This window comes from Rhinolophus hipposideros (assembly GCF_964194185.1).
Source record: "Rhinolophus hipposideros genome assembly, chromosome: 2".
In the NCBI taxonomy this organism is placed as follows: Eukaryota; Metazoa; Chordata; class Mammalia; order Chiroptera; family Rhinolophidae; genus Rhinolophus; species Rhinolophus hipposideros.
In genome coordinates this window covers 107797038-107817257 of record NC_138048.1, presented here as the reverse complement: position 1 = coordinate 107817257, position 20220 = coordinate 107797038, and the positions used below count along the sequence as shown (strand labels likewise).

The following is a 20220-nucleotide window of genomic DNA, read 5'->3' as shown; positions in this document are numbered from 1 at the left end:
TCTCCCTCCCCCACCCCTGAGCTGTGACTTCCTGCTTCAAGGAAACACCACGTGAAATCACATAACATTTGGGCTAATAAAACAGATCCAGGTGTTAGTGAGTGGCACAGCGGCCTCGCGGCACTTGGGCCCGGACACAGACGTAGTACGCTCCTGCCCTTTCCCCGTGTGAGGTTCCACCTTGAGCTCTGGGCCTGCGGCAGCCGAGAAACCCTCCAAGAAGACAAGCCTCATCTATGGGACAGCAGGTGTGGGGGGCAGGTGGGCTCACTGTTGCAGGGCTGGGCCCACCTGGGGCCAAATGGGAGCCAACTGCAGGTGACCCAGCAACCTTTCTGCTCCACTTTCCAGCCATGTTCCAGTGTTAAGAACATAGAATAAGGATTCTAATTTCATCTACTTTATCCTTTGGAGTAAAGTCAATGTTGACCCAAAATGCTGCAGCCTATGATGTTGGAGGGCCTCCCAGAGCACACCTGGTGGGGAGGGGAGCCCACCTTGCACGAGTGTCCCCCGCTGGTCAATAAGGAACACTGTGCTCATCCACAGCCGCGGGAGCACGAGGGCCAGAGTGGAGATGTCCACTGGGAACTCGGGGTCCTGCACCGTCACTCTGAGCTTCACAACCACACTTCCGGCCTCGAGAGACACGATCTGCAGCCTCAGCTTTCCTCGTCTATACAAGTAAGACAGTGCCGGTGGAAAGGAGCTTTCAACCTAGACCAAGAGGCAAGAGCCAGTCATTAAGCAGATTTTCCGTAACAACTTCAAAACCGTTAGGCGGACTCCAGGGACGGCTGGCAGAGGATGCAAAGAATCCATGTGTCCCCTCTTTATGACCAAGGGGAGGTGCCCAGCCACCAAGCTCTTGGGGCAAGCAGAGACGTCCCCCAGCTCACTGCACCCCAACCAGGCTTCCCCTGGGACAGCGGGCCTGGCCTTTGTGAGAACTCAGTGACCACTCACAGGCTCCCGTCATGGAGCATGAGATGCACAGCCCACCGTGGGTACCCCAAAAGTCAGTGTGTAGGTGAGTTACGTGTATGAGAGAGAGGGGGGCTGTTGGATTGGCTGATGGATTGACCAAGGGGGGTCTCTGAGGAACCATCTCGTGGCTATTTGGCACTTTCCCCCCACCCCACACACAGGGCTGTATTCCTCAGGAAACACAGGCAAAGCCAGAGGTGCAGGGTCACCCCTGTAGGAACAATGGAGACACCAGCCTTGCCTCACCTGCCTACCACCCCATTCCTGCACACCAGGCGGATACCACTGAACAGAAAATGGAGTTCCTGAAGAAAGTTCAAAACCGATTTCCTCTGCACATAAAAGTTCACAAGGCAGCCGTCCTTCCATCTCTTAAATTTCTACACGTTTTGCAAGTACAAGCACTAACTGCCCTCTGTTCCAGAATATCTTTCCAAGGTGCTTTTATGATGAACAGTCTTGGGGGAGAGAGATCACGGCCCCCTCCAGGCAAAGGGAAGAAATGCTCACTGTCTGATATAGTAAAGGTCATGTCTCCTGGAGAGAGGTTTAGGCAGGTTTGTTTGCAGCCCATTACAAAGGTTCAGGTTCCCCAAGCCCGGGTTCCTCTGCTGTGATGCAGACCCACTGTGTGCGCTGGTCCCCCCTGAGTCACCCCCGTGGACTTGGGGACCAGTGATGCTCGTGCTCTGCCATCCTCTACCTCTGCCCCGGGCATCTCGGGTCTTCTGCCGGCATCAATACTGGAACAGGGTAGCTTAGTTTGCAACAAGGGTAAAATTTTATACCTTTCTCGGTTCTTGACTGTTTAGCCAGTCACTTTTTTCTCCAGTTTATCATAGCATTTGCCACCGGCCTGGTTTGCCCAGGCTGCGTGCTGATGTCTCCCTCTGGCCCCAGGGAGGAAGGGGTACCATGATCACTCGTTCACGCTTCCTCCGTGAAGCTGCTTCAAAGTACAAAGACAGATCCCCAGGTCTCGCAGGTGGAAGGTGACTGAAAACCCAGCTGTACCCACCATCCAGTGGTGTCGCCCATTTGAATCAAAGGCACGTATTTCAAAGATGGTTTGGCCCCCAATCTAGATTAAGTCCCCCATAAATGGGGAGGGGGGAAGCATTGAGTAATTACTGTGGGATTTGGGCTGGGTCCCCATGGCTGTGGGGACATGCACTTGTGCCACAGTCACAGAGAAGGTGCTCAGGGGACTGTCTGGCTCGTGTGAGTCCCTCGCTTCCAAAGCTCATTGTTCCCGCGCTTGGCTTTACCTCGTGAAGCAGTTGTCGGGAAAACTCCCGGTGCTCGGGGCTGTCGCGGTTCAGCAGCGTCTTGGTCAGCGTGCGGTTTAGGATTCTCACTGTGACTTGGAACATCCGGGCATCTGGCACAGACAATTGGGCACATTAGCTGCCAGCCAGTGAGCCAACACCACTCGCTTTTCCACCAATGTCTTCCCTAAAGCCTATTCTTCAGAGGGGAAACTTTTGAAAAAACAGATTGAGAGGCACGAGTGTTCGATTGGGGTAGTGACAACGGGGGGAAATCGATGGAAGGAACACTTGCCTCCAGCGTGGGTGAAGGACACTGCTGACAAACACACACCTGTACATCGAGGGCAGGCCGTGAGGGACAGGCACACATGGCACCACATCCCCGCCAGTGGGAACTGGGATTCGCCCAGCACCTGCTGGGGATGAGGCCCCTCCAGCAGACCCTCACGCAGGTGGCCGCCGCCTTCCCTTGCCGCATTCACAGCCACAGAGCACAGCTAAGTCCACATGCCATGCCTACCCGGCCCCCCAGCACTCAGGTGACCAACTCGTCCCGATTGGCCCTGGACTTCCCAGGTTTTGAACCCAAAGTCCCACCTCTCAGAACCTGCTGTGTGCTGGGCAAACCAGTGGAGCTGGTGCCCTGTCAGGGGAGGCGTCCTTTCCTTTGGACATAGCGAAGCTGAAAAAGACTCACTGGGACATGGGAACATCCAGCTTTCATGACTGAGAATAAAACCAAGTCCCCAGCAGATTCTGCTGCAACTCTCTGTGTTTCTCTGGTGACATAACAGCCACCACAGCTGTGCCCGCAGCCCGGCTCCCCACGCACTGCGAGCTTTGGGCCCATATCATGGCTACACATACTATTTAAGGCCACAGAAGTGTCACCAGCATTGTATATTGCACATTTCTAGATCGGGCCCCCTCTAAACCTTCTCCCATCTTGGTAAGAGAAACAAGTATTGCCGGTGGCCCATGATCCTCAGGCCTGGACGTCAGCCCGCACACAGATGGAGCCTCCTGAACAGTTAGGTCCCCCCAGTGCCCGGAAGCCCATCACCTGTGGCTCTGGGTACTGACTGCTGTAGTAACACCCTGACCAAACATCGTCGCAGGCTCGTAACAAGGTCAAATTCATCAGAGAGCGCCTTTACAGCCAATCAAGCTCCCTAAAAAAGGCACTTGCACAATACAGAGAAGGAGCCTTCTGGAATCTTCCAAACGATCTGTCCTGCTTTGGAACGTAGGTATTTTTCCCGGGGTGCTACGGGAGCTAAGAGATCCTGTTTCATGTCTGAATGGTGATGGATTTGTACTGCAAAGCGGCTCCATGACGAGGTGGGAAAGAAGGACCTCAGCGAGGCGGGAATCAGAACTCAGGTCCACCCTCATTCATGGGATGACCTTCGGGCAAGGAACTCCACCCAGTGTCAGTTTCCTCAAAGGCAAGAGTACTCCTTCCACCGACTCCCAGAGCACCTTGAAGGTGAAATGAGGTGAGACGGCGCCTGCTCGGAAACTGGAAGGCTTGTGCAAAGTCAAGGGCTTGCATTTGGGGGCTGGGGTCCTAGGGGCCCGTGGTGTCGACCTGTGTGGTCTGACGATTTGGCACAGGTGGGTACCAAATCAGCTCATAAAGGACGCAGAGCCATGTCCTTAGGGCCTGCGCCTCCCACACCTCATTCATTCACTGTCATGGGCATTAACCTGTGCATGAGGCAGACCCCTGTGCAGTCTTACATGCAGCTACTTCTGTGCTCTGCACTCTGAACCCCAAGGCTGAGGCCCCCACCTGTGATGGCCATGACCGCCATGCCTGCTCAAAGGGCACGGAGCGCCCACGGCCCCGTTAGGACAGGTAGGACCAGGTCCATGCCCACCCCTGCTAACTTACAGGAACATCAATGATTTGAATCGCTGGGGCCAACAGAACCAGGATAGAAAGACCAAGTCACAGGAAACCTGGGACGTTCAGACGAGAGCCTTACCGGTTCTGACAGTCAGCGTGGTGGAGATATTGGCCCCACACGCCTGATAGCTGGTCTTCACCCCATACAGCACTCCGGCCTCCAGCCCAGCTACCTCCAGGGTCGTCCCCTGGGTCCAGGCACTCCTGAGCAGCTCCTCACCCCTGTAAACCTGCACGTGGAAAGTGTGGTTCTGGGTGGAATTCAAACTCCAGGACACGTGAAAGCTGCTGCTGGTAACGCTGAGGATCATGTGGTCTTGGATGGGAGGGCCATCTGTGAATGACAGAAAGAGGAAGGTGTGGAGAACGTCAGACAGGCGCAACAAAGGGAAATCAACAAGTGGGATGACGCAGATTGAAACGCTTCTGCACAAACAAAAGGAACCATAAACAAGACGACCAGGCAACCTAGAGAGGGAGAAGGTATTTGCAAATCAGATACTTGACAAGGGATTAGTATTCAAAAGGTGTATGGAACTCAGACATCTCAAGAGCAAAAACACAAATGACCCAATTACAAAATGGGCAAAAAATCTGGACAGACACTTTCCCCAAGAAGACGTGCAGGTAATGAAAAGACGCTCAACGTTACCAATCACCAGGGACATGCAAGTCCAAAGCACAGTGAGGTATCACCTCACCCATGGGAGAACGCCATCATCAAAAGGACGAGAAATAACAAGTGGCGGCAAGGAGGCTGAGCAAAGAAACCCCTCGTGCACTGCGGGTGGGAATGGAAACTGGTGCAGCCATCATGGAAAACGGTGTGGAGGGTCCTCAAAAAATTAAAACTAGAAGTACCATGGGATCCAGCAATTCCACTTCTGGGTATTTATCTGAAAGAAATGAGATCCCTATCTCAGAGACGTCTGCACCGCGATGGTCATTCACAGTAACCAAGACGGGAGCAACCTAAGTTGTTTTTGCAGCTGGGGCCAGATGGTGTGTCATGTGCTGAACTGTGTCCTCCAAAATTCATATGTTGACGTCCCAACTCACAGTACAGCAGAACACGAGTGTATTTGGAGGGAGGGTCTTTAAAGAGGTGATTAAGTTCAAGTCAGGCGCTTAGGGTGGGTCCTATTCTAATCTGTGTCCTTTAGAGAAAGGAAGACAGAGTCAGGAGTCGGGCCGAGACCACTGATGTTTTCGTATAAAAATCCACGTTTTGGAGAGCAATACTCTAAGATGACACTCTAGCATGGGATACTCTAATAGAACAATTATTATTACTATAACAATTTATATATATATTTTTAATACTCAAATAGAATTAAATCTCTTTTTTGGAAGAAAAATTCTGGCTTACAGCAGGCACCCGGTTTTATACAAAAAGTAGGTTCGCCCTCAGTCTAAGAACAATCCCTTTTACATAAGAATTGGAGTTCTATAAAAAACAAGCCATGGGGAGATGTTTTTACAAATCTTTTGTAAAACCATAGTTAAAAAAAAAGTTCAAAAGTACCTGAAGTTTCCTAAAGCCTTTCATGTAAGGATTTATAAAACATATGTTTTCTAGTATCATGAAAAAGAAATCTATCTTTCCAGATAAATGTGTATGCTTCCTTTCAGTGAAAAATAAAAACCAGCACAATTCAACCCATTTCCCTTTTTGCCTCGGCTGCCAAGAGGCTCAGAATCAATTTCAGCATCCCACCCTGGTCCTGTGACTCGGCCCTGCTGGGCCCTCCTCCAGCTGAGCACTGAGCTGCCTTTTATAAATGGGGGTGCCCTGTGTATTCGTGCTTCGTCACTGTGAACCCCTGGGGATCCCCCTCAAAGCAGGTGGGTATAAACCACTGGAAGGTCACAAGACAGGAGAGCCCAGCACCCCCTCCACCGCCGTACTTGGACAGGACTGGGACCTCCATCTAAATTCTTGTTGTTTCCCAATAAGTCCCCTAGGGTGGGGAGCTACCACACCCTTGAAGAAGACACACCTGTCCTTTTCAGACATCTACCCTCTGGAACCGTGAGAAAATATACTTCCGTTGTTTTAGTCTCTTGTTAAAAATGAATGTGATCTTTTTCTTTGTACGCTTTGACCCTTTTGCTGTTGTTTGAAATCACAGATTTGTGGCGCTTGGTTACGGCAGCCACAGGAAACAAATGTACTTCCCAATCTTTCTTGACTAGTTTTCAAGGCAGCTGTTGGCTGGACAGCACAACTCATTGAAAAATTTCTTTGTGCTGCTGCAAAATCAGCCAGCTTCTGACACACTAAGGCCGATGCTGCTTCTGTAGGACAGAGCTTGTGACGTTAAATGTGAAATTTCCTTCTGCCCCTTCCCCTCGAACTTGGATTTTAGTCCTTCATTAGCCAGGATACCCTCCTCTCGTGACCCTTTAAGCTTTTCGACACCCCTGTCAAAACGTGGTCCTAGAAAGTAACACCAAACCTTGACTCTGTGACCTGAGGACACTGCTACCATGTGGCCCTCTCTATCTTACTGTTGGGGACGTGACCCTTATCTCGATGAAGCACATTGGACTCCCTGTCCTGTGGGTCTGGCCCTGTTTCTTCCGGGCAGCCCTGACCCATTTCTGTGAAGCAGGAAGGGGACTGTGGGGGAGGCCACCTTTCCCAGGACCTCCTGTGTTGGGCTCGTTTCCTCTTTTTCCCTCGGGCCTGTCACCCTGATGCCTGACCCTATAAAGGTAGAAATGCTGAGGATTCAAGCCAGGAGACTGAGCATTCAGTTGGGAATGAGTATCCTGCTTGGGGTAAGCCTGGAGGCCACTTCCTGCCAGCCGGCTGCCTCTCCAGCAGGCAACCCTGTCCTGGCCAAGCACTAGTCTAGGACACGTTTCTTTATGGAACTGAATAGCTATTAGGTTCCAGCTGGGCAGAGGACCGTGTCAAAGGGAGTTACAATGACCCCTGCATACAGTTCTATTCTGTTCTAAAAACAGAACATGTCCCTGGAACGTTACATGCCAACCATGCAATATTTCCTACGGTTTCTGTTTTGTGCAAGAATCCAGCTGCCCCGCGTGTCATTAATTGGGTGACTAATTTCACAAGAAAAGCATGTGAAATTGGTGCTGTATTTTCCACGGGTTTGTACTTTAAACCATTCCAGCAGATTGCTCATTTCTATGAGCTTCTAAATTTAAAACATATGCTGCTTCCCTTAGCAAAATGGGACTGGAATTCAGTCTAAAGTTCTGAGCTGGCAACACTGGAGCTGCCTTTTCTGCCCTAGGAGGAGCGGCGTCAGGCAGTGAGCCTTCCCCACCTGTGTTCTCGGGCGGGACGGCCCTATATTTGCAAGGAAGCTTACAACTCAGTATCCGGGGGGAATTTGGGCAAAGACTGGCTGACAACATTCCTAACTGTAAATAGTCTCATTTTTTTTTTCAGATTATTGACCGGAGTATTTTTAATAACTGTATGCCAACCTCCTATTCTCGATGACAGCACAGGACTTCACCCCCAGAGGCCGCAGCCCATGAGATCCAAGGATGGTCTGCAGGAGGTCTGCACACAGTTCTAACCAGACCCCCAAAGTAGTGAGCTGCATACTGGAGCTGGTAGGCACCACTCACACACCCAGAGACCCCTCAAACCTCCCTGTTCATGCATTCGTATCACTTAGTCGTATGTGTTGAGTGCGTACTATTTGCCAGTGGCAATAGTAGATGAAACAAGCCATGGGGAGCTTCCTCCCGGGGGAAGTAGAACATTCCAGTGGATGAACACTGACCCGAACCCCTCTGGGTCCTCAGGTGGTGCTGGGAACCAGGCCCCCTCCCCAGTTCACCCCCACCACCCATGGGCAGCCTCCACCCTCCCCCGCCCACAGCAGAGCGAGAAGAATCAGTAGGGACCTTCCAGTCATGATCTTGCTGGGTCACAGATCACGAAAGGAAACAGTCCAAGCTTTGGAACTCTGGTCAGCTCCTGGCCCTCAGCATGGATACGAGAGGAAAGGGCACAGCCACTGGGTGGCACAGTGATGCCAAAGGGCAGCCCCTGGGGGCCGGCCCGGTGGCTCAGGTGGTTGGAGCTCTGTGCTCCTAACTCCGAAGGCTCCCGGTTCGATTCCCACATGGGCCAGTGAGCTCTCAACCACAAGGTTGCCAGTTCGATTCCTCGAGTCCCGCAAGGGATGGTGGGCAGCGCCCCCTGCAACTAAGACTGAACACGGCACCTTGAGCTGAGCTGCCGCTGAGCTCCCGGATGGCTCAGTTGGTTGGAACGCGTCCTCTCAACCACAAGGTTGCCGGTTCAACTCCCGCTAGGAAAGGTGGGCTGCGCCCCCTGCAACTAGCAACGGCAACTGGACCTGGAGCTGAGCTGCACCCTCCACAACTAAGACTGAAAGGACAACAACTTGAAGCTGAACGGCACCCTCCACAACTAAGATTGAAAGGACAAAAATTTGGAAAAAAAGTCCTGGAAGTACACACTTCCCCAATAAAATCTTTTTTTTTTAAAAAAAAAGGGCAGCCCCTGGGGGCCACGCCACACCATGGGGAGGTGCCTAGTGGGCTGGTCACAAGAGTAAATGAGGTGAGACCACAAAACACTAAGGGCTGAGCAGCTCTGGCTGTGTTACTGTGAACAAAGGGAGGGTCCTCACTGTCACGTTCCTTTCATGAGGAAAGGACATGTGAGTTCAATTAAGCAATTCAAACATGACTAATAATATTCTCCATAACCACTTCATGATGTTAATGAAAGTTCTGGTTTTTAGGGCAGAATGTTGGGAGCACCCAAACGCCCCCCCCCATGAGGTAACTAGCCAAGAGCATTAATTATATCATTACGATACAATATCATTATTACTCAACCATCAAAAATCAGAATTATGAAGACCAGGATGCTTCTTGGAACCCTTTCATATGACATAATGGTGAGTAAAGAAAGCAGAATACAAAATTGCATGGATAGCAGGATTTAAGTAGGGTAAAAAACCTGGAAGGGAACAGGGAAAAATAAAAATTTGCTAGAACACAGAGACTGAGGAAGACTTATCTTTCCACTATTAGATGGTGGTTAAAGTAATCTATCAGATTCCGGAAAGACCAGAGAAAGTGGCCAAATTGAACAAGCCATATCTTCTCCAGGCTAAACGCTTTAAGAGATGCAAAGTCCAGCAAAGTCCCATCCTGTGGCCTCCTCCCAACAGCCCCCTGCCTGTAGGCTGTGCCCACTTGTCCTGGGGAGGCCTGGCGTCTGCCTAGCAGCTGCATTTCCCACCCTGCTGCTGTCCCACCACCAGCCATCTGCTCCCAGGACCCTGCCTGAACTGTGCCTCCCTCCCTGCTCTGTGCCTGGCCCAGATACTTAGGTTGGGATCTGCTGCTCCATGTAATAGGAAACCACACATAATGGGGTGCAACCCCATCAGGTATACCCCTTTCATAGGGAATGTCTATGGCATGACAGACCCAGGCCCCTTCACCATCTTTTCTCCTCCATCCATAACGTCTGGGATTTATCCTCAAGGTCACCACATGGCTCAGATGGCCATCACAGTCCCGTGCCCAGCCTGGTCTCAGCAGGGCCCATAACCTTTAAGCAGTCTTCCCAACTCCCACGGGAACTTCTGCTATATCTCATTGGCTAAGGCAAGTCACATGGCCACCCTACCTGCAAGAAAAGTAGGGAAATGTAGTCTTTTCAGCTAGGCACATTTCCACACAACTCAATCCAAGTTCCGTCACTGTAAGGAGTGATTTGGAGTCTGCCATGACCCATCTAGTCTATTCTCCACCCAGCAGCAGAGTGCACCTGAGCATAGGGGTGTCAGGTCACACCTGCTGCCGCTCGGTGCCCTCCAGAGTGCCCATCTTACTCAGAGCACTGTCCTGCCAAAGTCTTCACTGCTCGTCAGCTGCTGCTAAGGCCACACAAAGAGGGACAGCACATACTGTGGAAGAACAGGACACCACCTATAAAATATGAAGGAGTCTTCCTAAATAAAAAGTCACCTCCAAATCTGAATTGGACAGTGCCTCCACATTAGGGGTTCTCAACCTGGAGAGGGGACCAGGGGCCAACGCCAGGCTCCAAAAACTCAGATGAGAAAAGAAATCTTTATTTTCCCTGACCTCTGACTAAAAGGCAGCCTTTCCTTCAACCGCGACTTCAGTACCCGTAGAAACCACAGACCGTCCCATCTCACAGGACCACGTGGAACTTCTCAGGGCATCATCGGTGCTCATGGCTCCCACTGCTAAACCTCCTGATACAATAAATGAATTAAGGTGCCAACAGATTACAATTCTGTTTGGGTTCTCACAGAAGCAGGCCCTGAGGTGAGGATTCCAAAGCAGGCCACTTGTTTGAGAAATATGGGTAGTAAGGGGGTGACACAGGGAAAGGAAGGTGACAGTGAAGGGCTTGCTATTAAGATGCTGCCAGAGGACATGACTGGGGCTGGGTCCCTCAGAACATGAGGCCACACATCCCGCCTACCCTGAAGGGAGAGGAAGTGAGGGCTTCGGCGGGGGAGCACAGAGTTGCCAAGTCCGGCAATGGGCGGTGGACTGAAGGGAGTGGGAGGGGACAGTGTGTCTAGGACAGCTGTGTCACCCACACAGCTGTAAGGTTTTAATAACTGAGTCTCAGTACAGTCAGTTTGTTCTATCATCCTATATTCTGTGTACTTGGGGACATCTGTGATGGGACCCATTGGCTGGCTTTCCCAGATACTAAAGGGATCTGAGCACCATTAAAGAGAGGGGCCTGCCCCAAAGACAACTGTGGTTCACAGAAGACCCAGAGGAGGGACAGAGTGATGGGAAGCCCCCAATGCTGGCAGATCCCAGCTCATGGGGAACTCAGCTGGGCGAAGGGAGCCAGGTCCTCCAACAGTTACAAGAAACAGAGAGATAGAGGGGAACCCTCCAGATGAAAAATAGAATAACTTAAGACATATCATCACTAATTGTTGGATCGGATTTAACTTGCAATTGAAACAAATTGTTAAAAGATTACGATAACAGTGAGACAATCAGAAATGCCAACAGACTGGATATTTGACGAAATTAAAGAATTGTTATTTTGGCTTTTTTTAGGGATGATATAATACGATGTTGTGGATTTTTAAAAAATATCTCTCTTACCTCTTAGAGATACGTTCTAAAATAGTGATGGATGAAGTCGTATGATGAAGGATTTCATAAAGTTGGGGGAGAGGGGATGGAAGGGGTTGAAGATGAAGTAAGATGTATTTATAGTTGTCTACGATTTCTGAGACTAAAAAGTTAAAAATCCCGTGGCCCTACCATGTCTGCACAACACGGCCCAGCCTGGTCCTGCCCGTCTCTGAGCCCCTCTTCTCAGCTCTGGCCCCCTGGGTCCTGCACCCGCCATGGCTGGGGTCCTGACCTGACCCTTTGTACTAGTTTCCTGTGACAGCAGTAATGCATCACCGCAAACTTAGTGGCTTAAGAGATATTTATTCTCACAATCCTGGAGGTCAGAAGTCTAAAATCCAGGTGTCCACAGGGCTGCGTTCCTTCTGGAGGCTCCAGGGGAGAATCTACCTCCTGCCTTTCTCCGGTCTCTAGAGGCACCTGCACTCCCTGGCGGGTGGTCCCTTCTCTACCTTCAGGGCCAGCAGTGTAGCTTCCTCTCCCCTCTCTGCTTCTCTTGTCCTATCTTCTCTCTCTCTCTCTGACCCTCCTGCCTCCCTCTTATAAGAACCCTTGAGCCCCCTCAGGTTACCTGGGATAATCTCACCATCCCAAGATCCTTAGTCTAATCCCACCTGCAAAGTTCCTTTTGCCGTGTAAGGTAATAGTCACAGGTCCTGGGTGGACATCTGTGGGGGCCATTATTCAGCTCACCACACTCCTCCTTCACTCTCATTGGCTCGCCCCCCAGACGGCCTCATGGCTCACTCCCCTGCTCTGCCCAAAGGTCACCCTGTCACCACACCCAGGCCCTGTCCACTTATCACTCTATGTCATTTTTCTTTTGGCGATAGCCAAACCATCGCCCCATATTCTGTGTTTGTCCACATCTTGTCATCATCCCCCACTGACGTGTGACTTCCAAGGGAGCAGGACTCTTGGACACTGAAGTGTCCCAGTGAGAACTATATTTGGTGCATAGTAGGCACTCATTAAAATGTGTCCCATAAGTGAATGAATGAATGAACGAATGAACGAATGCTAACATGACCCTCGGCGCCCATCCATGCGAGCCGAGTCCATCTGCACATCTCTCGCTCAGGCCCCAGCTGCCAGCTGGGCACCAACCCTGCAGCCTCGCCCGCCTGCTGACAGCCCTGCAGGCTTCGGGCTCTGAGTTCTCCTGCCACATGCTGGTCACCAGAGCAGCTGCACGTGACTGTCATCCCCAGCTGGGGGAGGTCTGTGAGGAGCAGAGAAGGTCCAACGGCAGCTGCCCAGAGGAGAGAAAGCCTGACTGTGTCCTGGAGCTGCAAGAATTTGCCAGGCTCTCCCCCATCAGCACACGAGCCTGCTTTGGCGTTACCCTGCTCCAGGCTCTGCTGGATTTCTGAACCTCCTCAGAGTAAACGTCTGTAAAAGCCTGCCCCTTCTGGACTCCTGGCAGCTGTCTTTCCTGCTGTTCTTCCCACATCACTTTGTCTCTTTGCAAACTCCTGTACTGACGTCTAAACATGGGGGTTCTGCAGCCACAGGCACCAAGCCCTGTTTCCTTCCCCCAACCATGCCTACGATTAAATGTCTTTGGGATGCTGGTGACCCCAGATTTCCGTACGCAGCTTGGCGCCGGCTCTGAGCCGCAGCACCAATACCCAACTCAGTCAGCATCCTGGCGTCCTCACTGGCCTTCAACTCCTTCTCAGGTTAGACTATCATCGTCAATAATAATAACCACCATTATGGTCAAAAATAATAATAATAAGCCCAGTCTTCCCCACCTCATTCAGGAATCACCGTCTATTCAATGGTTCAGCTGAGACATCTGCATGCTGCCTCATTGCCCTCTTTCTCTCCTGCATCTAATTAATCGATAATCGCAGGGACGGCCAGCTATTCCTGCAGCCCCAGTGTAAGTATTAGTGAGGCCCCTTCCACTCTCAAAGTTGTCCCGATTGAACCAATCGGTCACACAGGCATCTTACTTAGACATGCCTGGCAAGCTTCTGGCCTGTTCTCTGAGTTTCCTGAGAGCAGAAGTGACCATCTAGTCACGTGTTTCTATCACCAGCATTTGGCACAGTGAGTGGTTAAATGTTGGTTACTAATAAATGTTGGTTAAACCCAAGAATGGATGTGAGAGTCGCCTGCGATGAGATCCAGGGTGATCTGCAGAACTGAATGATGACCCTGCGCCCATGAGCCAGCCACGCCCTCTTTGCAACGGGAAAGGATCTCTGTGCTCTGTGGGCCGTGTAGCCTGGAAAGATCCCTTAAATGAGTCCTTGCCATCTCACCTTCACACGTGCGGTTCAGCTTCTGGGGGAACGAGGTGGGTAGCGCCTGGTGACCGACACACTGGTATGAGCCATCAACGTTTAAGCACAGTTCTTTTTCAGAGCAGGCATTGAGCTCCTCGTAGAAACATTCATTTACGTCTGTCAAAAAGGAGAATCCGTGAGTTGTAACCAGCTGGTCATTCTTATTAACCGCCAAACGTGTGTCCTGAGGCCTGAGGAAGTGGACTGGGCAGCAGCCCCAGGGTGCGTCTTGAAGCCCCCATCTTAGAAAGCCCGTAGCCCCGTGGCCACCTCCCTTCAAGCGGCCGGCCCACACCTTGGGACACAGAGTACAGCTGCCATGTGTGCCTGAGCGAATCACTTTGGGGCTGTATTGACCCTGAAGGGTCATAAAAGGCTGGGGTCCCAACACGCTGCTCAAGAATTAATCTTGCAGATGGGCATTTTTCTGGACTGAGGAAGAGCACAGACCAGCCCCTGACATTCAGAAGTGGCCTGTCACTCACGGCTGGGCCCTGGTCCACTCCTATCGATGGAAACAGTCTCACAGGACACACAAGACGACTCCACGACTGGGATAAAGTGAGACAGAGGAGCAAGGCCACTGCACGGTGTTGTTGAAGCCAGACAGAGAAAGGACAGTGGTGTCACCCACAAAATGCCACCACCCCCCATTTTGCCCTCCTGGACAAAATGAGTGACTTTTGGTTTTTTGGCTTATCTTTATGCTAGTTTGCCCCTCCCCATAAATCAGATACATTGACATACCCAATCACAGAACGCCCCACTTTCTGGCAGCATCCTGTCCAGAACAAAGCCCCGGGTCCTAGCCCCTCCCCCAGACTGCCCGAAACAGACGCTCTCCAACATGCTCCTCCTGAGATGCCAGGGCCCGGGGTGGCCTTCCCTCTCACTGCCTCCAGTACTGAACCCGACTTGTTCACCTGCAGGCCCGCTACTGGGATCGTGGCCGGGGGCCTGGACAGACCACACCAAACCGGCACTTCTCTTATTGGCCCCCCTCACTTTGGTTTTCAAGAACATCTGTGGATTTTGAAGGAAATTAAATACACTACCTAGAGCTTTTTCTGGGCTCCAGCGCCTGGCATTACACGGGAGCTTCACTGTCCGGGGAGCTTCCCCAATGACAGCAGCCACCTTGCAGGGCTGCAGCAAAACCCAGCTGCCCCCTCGTGGGGAGGAACGTGCTGCTGGAGCCATGTGCTCTCACCCTGTCCACAGCCCCTCCATGTCACATGGCAGAGCTGAGCACCGGAGACTGGCCATGGGCCACAGCCCAAAGTATTTACCATCTGGCTGAAAAGTTTGCTGACCCCTGATGTGGACAGAAAAAAAAAAATGAAGGAAGACCAGGTAACTTTTTCCAGGAACAAAGCCACCTCTGTGTGCTTCACCAAATTCGACTTTGTACAGATTCTGCTGACAGAACCTTTGAGGACAGGATGCCCTGGGCAAGTGTGGGAAAGAAGCAGTGGGGAAACCTAGGAACCCATGAACTGAAGGAGCAAGTTCTGTGCTGTCTGGGGCCAGTTCACCTGCGCCCACGTGGCTGGAAGGAGAAACCTGGGCATAGGAGGGTGTGCAGGAGACATGGGCTTCCAACTTGGTTTGGGCCAGGATGAGCTACAGCGGGCCAGCCACCCCCTACCTGAGGCCCTGTGCTTCCACTCGGGCCACCCCCATCCCCCAGGAGAGAACCAAGGGGAGCCCCACCTTGCACCTGGATGCTGATCACTTCATACACGCGCTCCACGACGCCGCCCAGCATTGCGGAGACGTTGGCCACAGGCACCGGCCGCGGCAGTCCGAGCAGCAGCCGCGACACCGTGGTCGAGGTGTCCCCACAGGCCGAGTGAAGGTGGTAGACTGCGGCCTCCATCGGCCACAGGGCACTGGTGACCTGCAAAGCCAGAGTCAGACCATGACCTGGGGGAAGCGCCCCCATCAGACGGGGAGGCCGAGGCCTGGAGAAGTTCGAGGTAACTGCACACGCACGCATACAGACACGCCATTCTGCTCTGCAGAACTGAACCTCTACCACATTTCGATACCCATCATCCCCGTAAAAGTCCTGCAGACCACATTATAAATACTTCTACAACATGAGTTGTCATGGGGTGAACAGTGTCCACCCCCAAAATCCCTATGTTAACGTCCTACGCCCCAGGACTTCAGGATGGGACCTTATTTGGAAATAGGGTCATTGCACATGTAATTAGTTAAAATGAGGTCATGAGAATGAGGTCATTATCCAATCTGATGGGCGTCCTCACACAGAGAAGAGATTTGGGTGCAGAGACAGACACTGAAAAGAGGGAATGTTGTGGGGACACAGGGTGAGGACAGCTGCCTACAAGCCCACGAGGGTAGGACCCTTCCCTCGCAGCCCTGGGAAGGAACAGCCCTGCTCACATCTCCATCTCAGGCTTCCAGCAAAGGGAGCCACAAATGTCTGTGTAAGCCCCCCACTCTGTGGCACTGTCCTGGCCACCCCGGGAAAAACACTGGTCAGCCCCAAGCCCCTCAGCCCCCACCCCCGCAGCACATGTCAGAGAATTAGGTCAGGAAATAGAGAACTGGATGTCAAGCCATGGTCTCACGTTGCACATCTGATTTTTGTGTTCTTTTCTTGAGCTTTAGTGCCTCTTTTCTCATTTCATGTGAACCCTTTTTACCCCAACCGAATATCTCAAAATCTCGAGATCCTGTTTGTCTTGAGAATCCAAACACATCGGCTGGACCACCGGGCAGCACGGTCTCACCAAAGCAAGTTTTGCCACCAGGCCTCTCATCTCCACGGGGAAGCAGAGAAGTGGTGGGAGGGGGCACTGGAGTCTGTCTGGTCCTTGGCAGACTCGAGCCTTCACAGGGGAGACACAGCTTGGAACTGAGGAGGCAGAACAGAAGCCCATCCGGGCCTCCAGGGAGCCCCCGAGTCACGGAGGAGTCCGTGGGGCAAGCCCCTCCTGCTGGAGGCAATGGTCTGCCTGGAGAAACAAAACCTACGCTCTTGAGGAGACAATGGGTGACACACGACAATATTTAAAATACCAGTAACCACACTTGGAAACTACGTGTATCAGCACCATTTTCAGCTCTTTCCATACACTGTTTAAACCTCGTGGCCACTGTTTCAGGCGATTATGGCTGTCTCTATTCAATTATACCTACGGCACAGAGAGGTTAAGTAACTTGCCCAAGACCACAGAGTTAACAAGTGGCAGCACTGGGATTTGAACCCAGGCAGCCAATCAGGCCGTCTTCCCCTGACCCCAACAAGATCAGAGGAGACAAAATCACCCCTAGCTGGGGCAGTTAAGGAGGCTTCCAGGGGAAGGTGACATTTCAGAAAACCTCTTAAGCCACTTTCCTGGAGAGCCCAGAACAAGGTGAGTGTGTGTACCATCTGTTCTGGGGCCGCCCCCGCCAGCTGGTCTGAATACCAGGGAAGGCCCCAAATCTGTCTCTGACCCCTCATCACAGGTGGGATACATCTATGGGATCCAAAAGTCAGGTAGGACCACGTAGTGTGCAGGGACCAAGCAGAAGGAAAATGGGGGGGCCCTCATTCAAAAATTATTAAGTATTTCAAGAGGCAACAGCAGAGCATCAAACAACGTGTGGGGCCCTTCTGAGCATGGGTTGACCGCGTGGGACACGCACCCGTGAAGCCCGCCCTGAGGGCAGACCACCACGCTGGAAAGACCGTGTGGGGAGGACGAGCAATGCCCTGTGCACCAGTGGGCCTACCACGGTGGTGACAGTCCACATGTGAAGATGTCCTGGCTGGAAGCCTCTACTGAAGTGTCAGAAAGTGTGAGCGGTGTTTCCAGCAGGGGCTTCCAGCAGGAGCTGTATTGCCCTTTAGGGGACATGTGGCCCTGTGCAGGGACATTTTGCATTGTCACAGCTGGGCATGTTTCTAGCTTCTTGTGCAGAGAAGCCAGGCATGCTGCGAAAACCCTGTGACAGGCAACCCCCACAACAAAGAGCCATCCGTCTCCAAACATCAATAGTGGCAAGTAAAGGACCCCATCAAAAGGTCCCCATCCCAGAACTTTCCAGGATGCTGGGGAGCTGAGAATGGGTCAGTGAGGGCACAGCCCTGGGGCCCAGGTCGTCTGCACGGGGGCACCCTTTGGTTTAAGCAACAGAGAGCAGTTAAAAGCCTAGGGGAGGTTCCATGCTCTAGAATAGGGTAGGGCTTACAGTGACAAACTCCAAATTAGACACTTCCATGTGTGAGTTTTATGGCTGTAAATCATACCTCTTTGAAGCTTTGTTTTCTCAATTAAGAGTTCACATTTGGTTCAGAGTCAGGCTTTCTGGGGTGACTCGGGGAACCCCTCCCCAAGCCCCAGTTCCCCCCGTGCCCCCACCTGTGCCAGCCGGGAGGCCTGCAGGCTGGCTCTCCTCCCACCTACCATGGAGTGCAGAAGTCTCATGTGGTTCAGGAGCCTGAGATCCACCTGCTGGAGCTCCTGGAAGTTCATTTTCACCAGTACTGTCACGTTGTACCAGGAGCTCGTCAGGTTCCTCTCTGGAGCTGCAGGAGAGAACATGCTGAAGAGTTATGGGCCCAGGACAGGGCAGGGCCACCAGCAGCCCCAGGGTGAGAGAGGGGGACCGAGGCCTGGAAGGCAGGAGGCCGGCCCTACTGCATTCACCCTCCCACATAAACGGGGGCTGCCCCCAGATGGCATGGGGTACATTCCCCGCCGCCTGCCCCTCACTCCTCTTACATTATATGTGGCCCTGTATAACATAGTACTGTCTATAATGCATACGAGATAATACTGTGTGCACTACATATTTTACACAATACGTAGACTGTGATGTGGGTAGTAAAACAGCATACTGAATGTATATCATATGTAATTAACTTTACATATTTAGACGATACTAAACTAGAATGTATTACATATTGCATGTGAATATGTTATAATATATATTGCATATTTCCGCTAGCTCCATTGTCCTGGGGGCAGCCATGATGGAGAGCAGAACTTTCCAGCCCAGACAGTCATGTCCTGAGGGCTGGGCCAGGGCCTGCCCAGCTGGTGCTCTCAGCAGGGTTTCGGGTCCCGTGGTGTTTCTGGAGCAGCCAGCCGCAAGCCTTCCCACTACAAAACAGGTCAGCTTCCAGCAAGCTCTAGGGCTCCCCAGGTGAGCTTGGGGAATCTGGGTAGCCGCTCTGTCAACAACGCCTTTCCTCCCCAGCACGCCCCCTCGAGATGCCAGTGGCCACATCTGGACAGACAGACTGCATTACTCGGGGGTGGGATGAGCCCTGCACATAGCTGCAGGCTCCCCTGACACCAGTTGTTGCCCCTGGAAATCAATCCCCACCCTGCCAGTCAGGGCCGGGCCCCCAGCCTACGGGCAGCTGCCTAACTGGACACCTTTGCTGCAGGTCTCCGTCTTACCTCGGAGCGCAGGAGCCATGCAGCGGCGGCCCCCCAGCAAGGGACAGCATTTCTGAAGTCCAGGGCAGTCGGCATCCAGGGCACAGGACGAGTTGGATGCGTCTGGCCCCACTGCTGGGCAGACCCCGGGTCTCGATGCAAACTCCCAGGACCGATTCAGGGCTAGGGGACAGTGACTAGCGGTTAATGACGTTAGCAATAAAAACCTGGGTGAGCTGTCAGGCACCTCACCTGGGTGCCTCTGGCGCTGATCCCGTCTGTGGTTCCCAGAGGCACACGGTGTGGCCTGCTCAGAGGCCATATCCAGGCCTGGGTGACGCCATTCAATGTCTAAAGTCCCGGAGAAACTGCCACACAGGGACTGGATTTTGGGTATGAAAAGTGGGCATGTGGTATAGCCCAGAGAGCCACTGGGGCAGAAATGCCAGCATCCCTGTGGGGTCACCAACCAACGGTTTGAAAGTCTTTGCTTTCTCTCCCATCGTAACAACCAAGAGCCTCGGGGCCAAGGAAATGCAAGACTAAATGTGAGGTGGCTCCTGGGACAGAAATACGACATTAGAAGAAAGAAAAAGTGACATGAAAATAAAGTGTGCAGTTGAACTAACAGCAGTGCACCAACCTCGGTTCCTTGGTGGGGACATGTGTACCGTGGTACACAGGCCACTAACTCTTGGGGACACTGGTTAGGGGTATACAGGAACTCTCTCTACCAGCTTTGCAACTTGTCTGTAAACCTAAAGCTATTCTAAACTAAAGGGTTTACTTAAATTAAAAGAAAGTTCAGGTCACCAAGAAAAATCAGCTTCCCAAAATGGAGGCCGATCGGACATTTTTTCGAGTTCAAGTTCATCTTGGTCTGAACACTGCTGGGACTCCCTCCGTCCCACGGGGCTGGCACTCACTGAGAGCCCAAGAGAAGAGTCAGCAATTCCAACTTGGTAGAAAGTCAGAAATCTCCTTCTCCTTTCACCAGCTCAACACAAATAATGAAACAGGACTTCCCGGTGCCTGGCAACCAAGGTTAGTCACAGTTCAAGGACATGACCCACGGGAGATTTCTGTCTGAGTAACAGCACTGAGGTCATCCGGGGCTCAGGAATCTGATCCTTCTGGAATATCATTCCCACCCTCACCTCCTTAACAGGCGTCCTCCT

The 20220-nt window shown here is 52.1% G+C and overlaps 1 protein-coding gene across 1 annotated transcript in view; it reads right to left on the bottom strand.

The window, feature by feature from the left end:
• The window catches only part of UMODL1 (uromodulin like 1), a gene marked incomplete at both ends in the record, with an annotated part of 54366 nt that overhangs the window by 26470 nt on the left and 7676 nt on the right, over nt 1-20220 (bottom strand). The window contains 7 exons of the mRNA XM_081079574.1: nt 498-717; nt 2256-2368; nt 4250-4504; nt 13614-13754; nt 15351-15537; nt 18062-18183; nt 19064-19225. Coding sequence (XP_080935700.1) covers nt 498-717; nt 2256-2368; nt 4250-4504; nt 13614-13754; nt 15351-15537; nt 18062-18183; nt 19064-19225 — 1200 coding nt within the window. The remainder of the gene's footprint in view (nt 1-497; nt 718-2255; nt 2369-4249; nt 4505-13613; nt 13755-15350; nt 15538-18061; nt 18184-19063; nt 19226-20220) is intronic.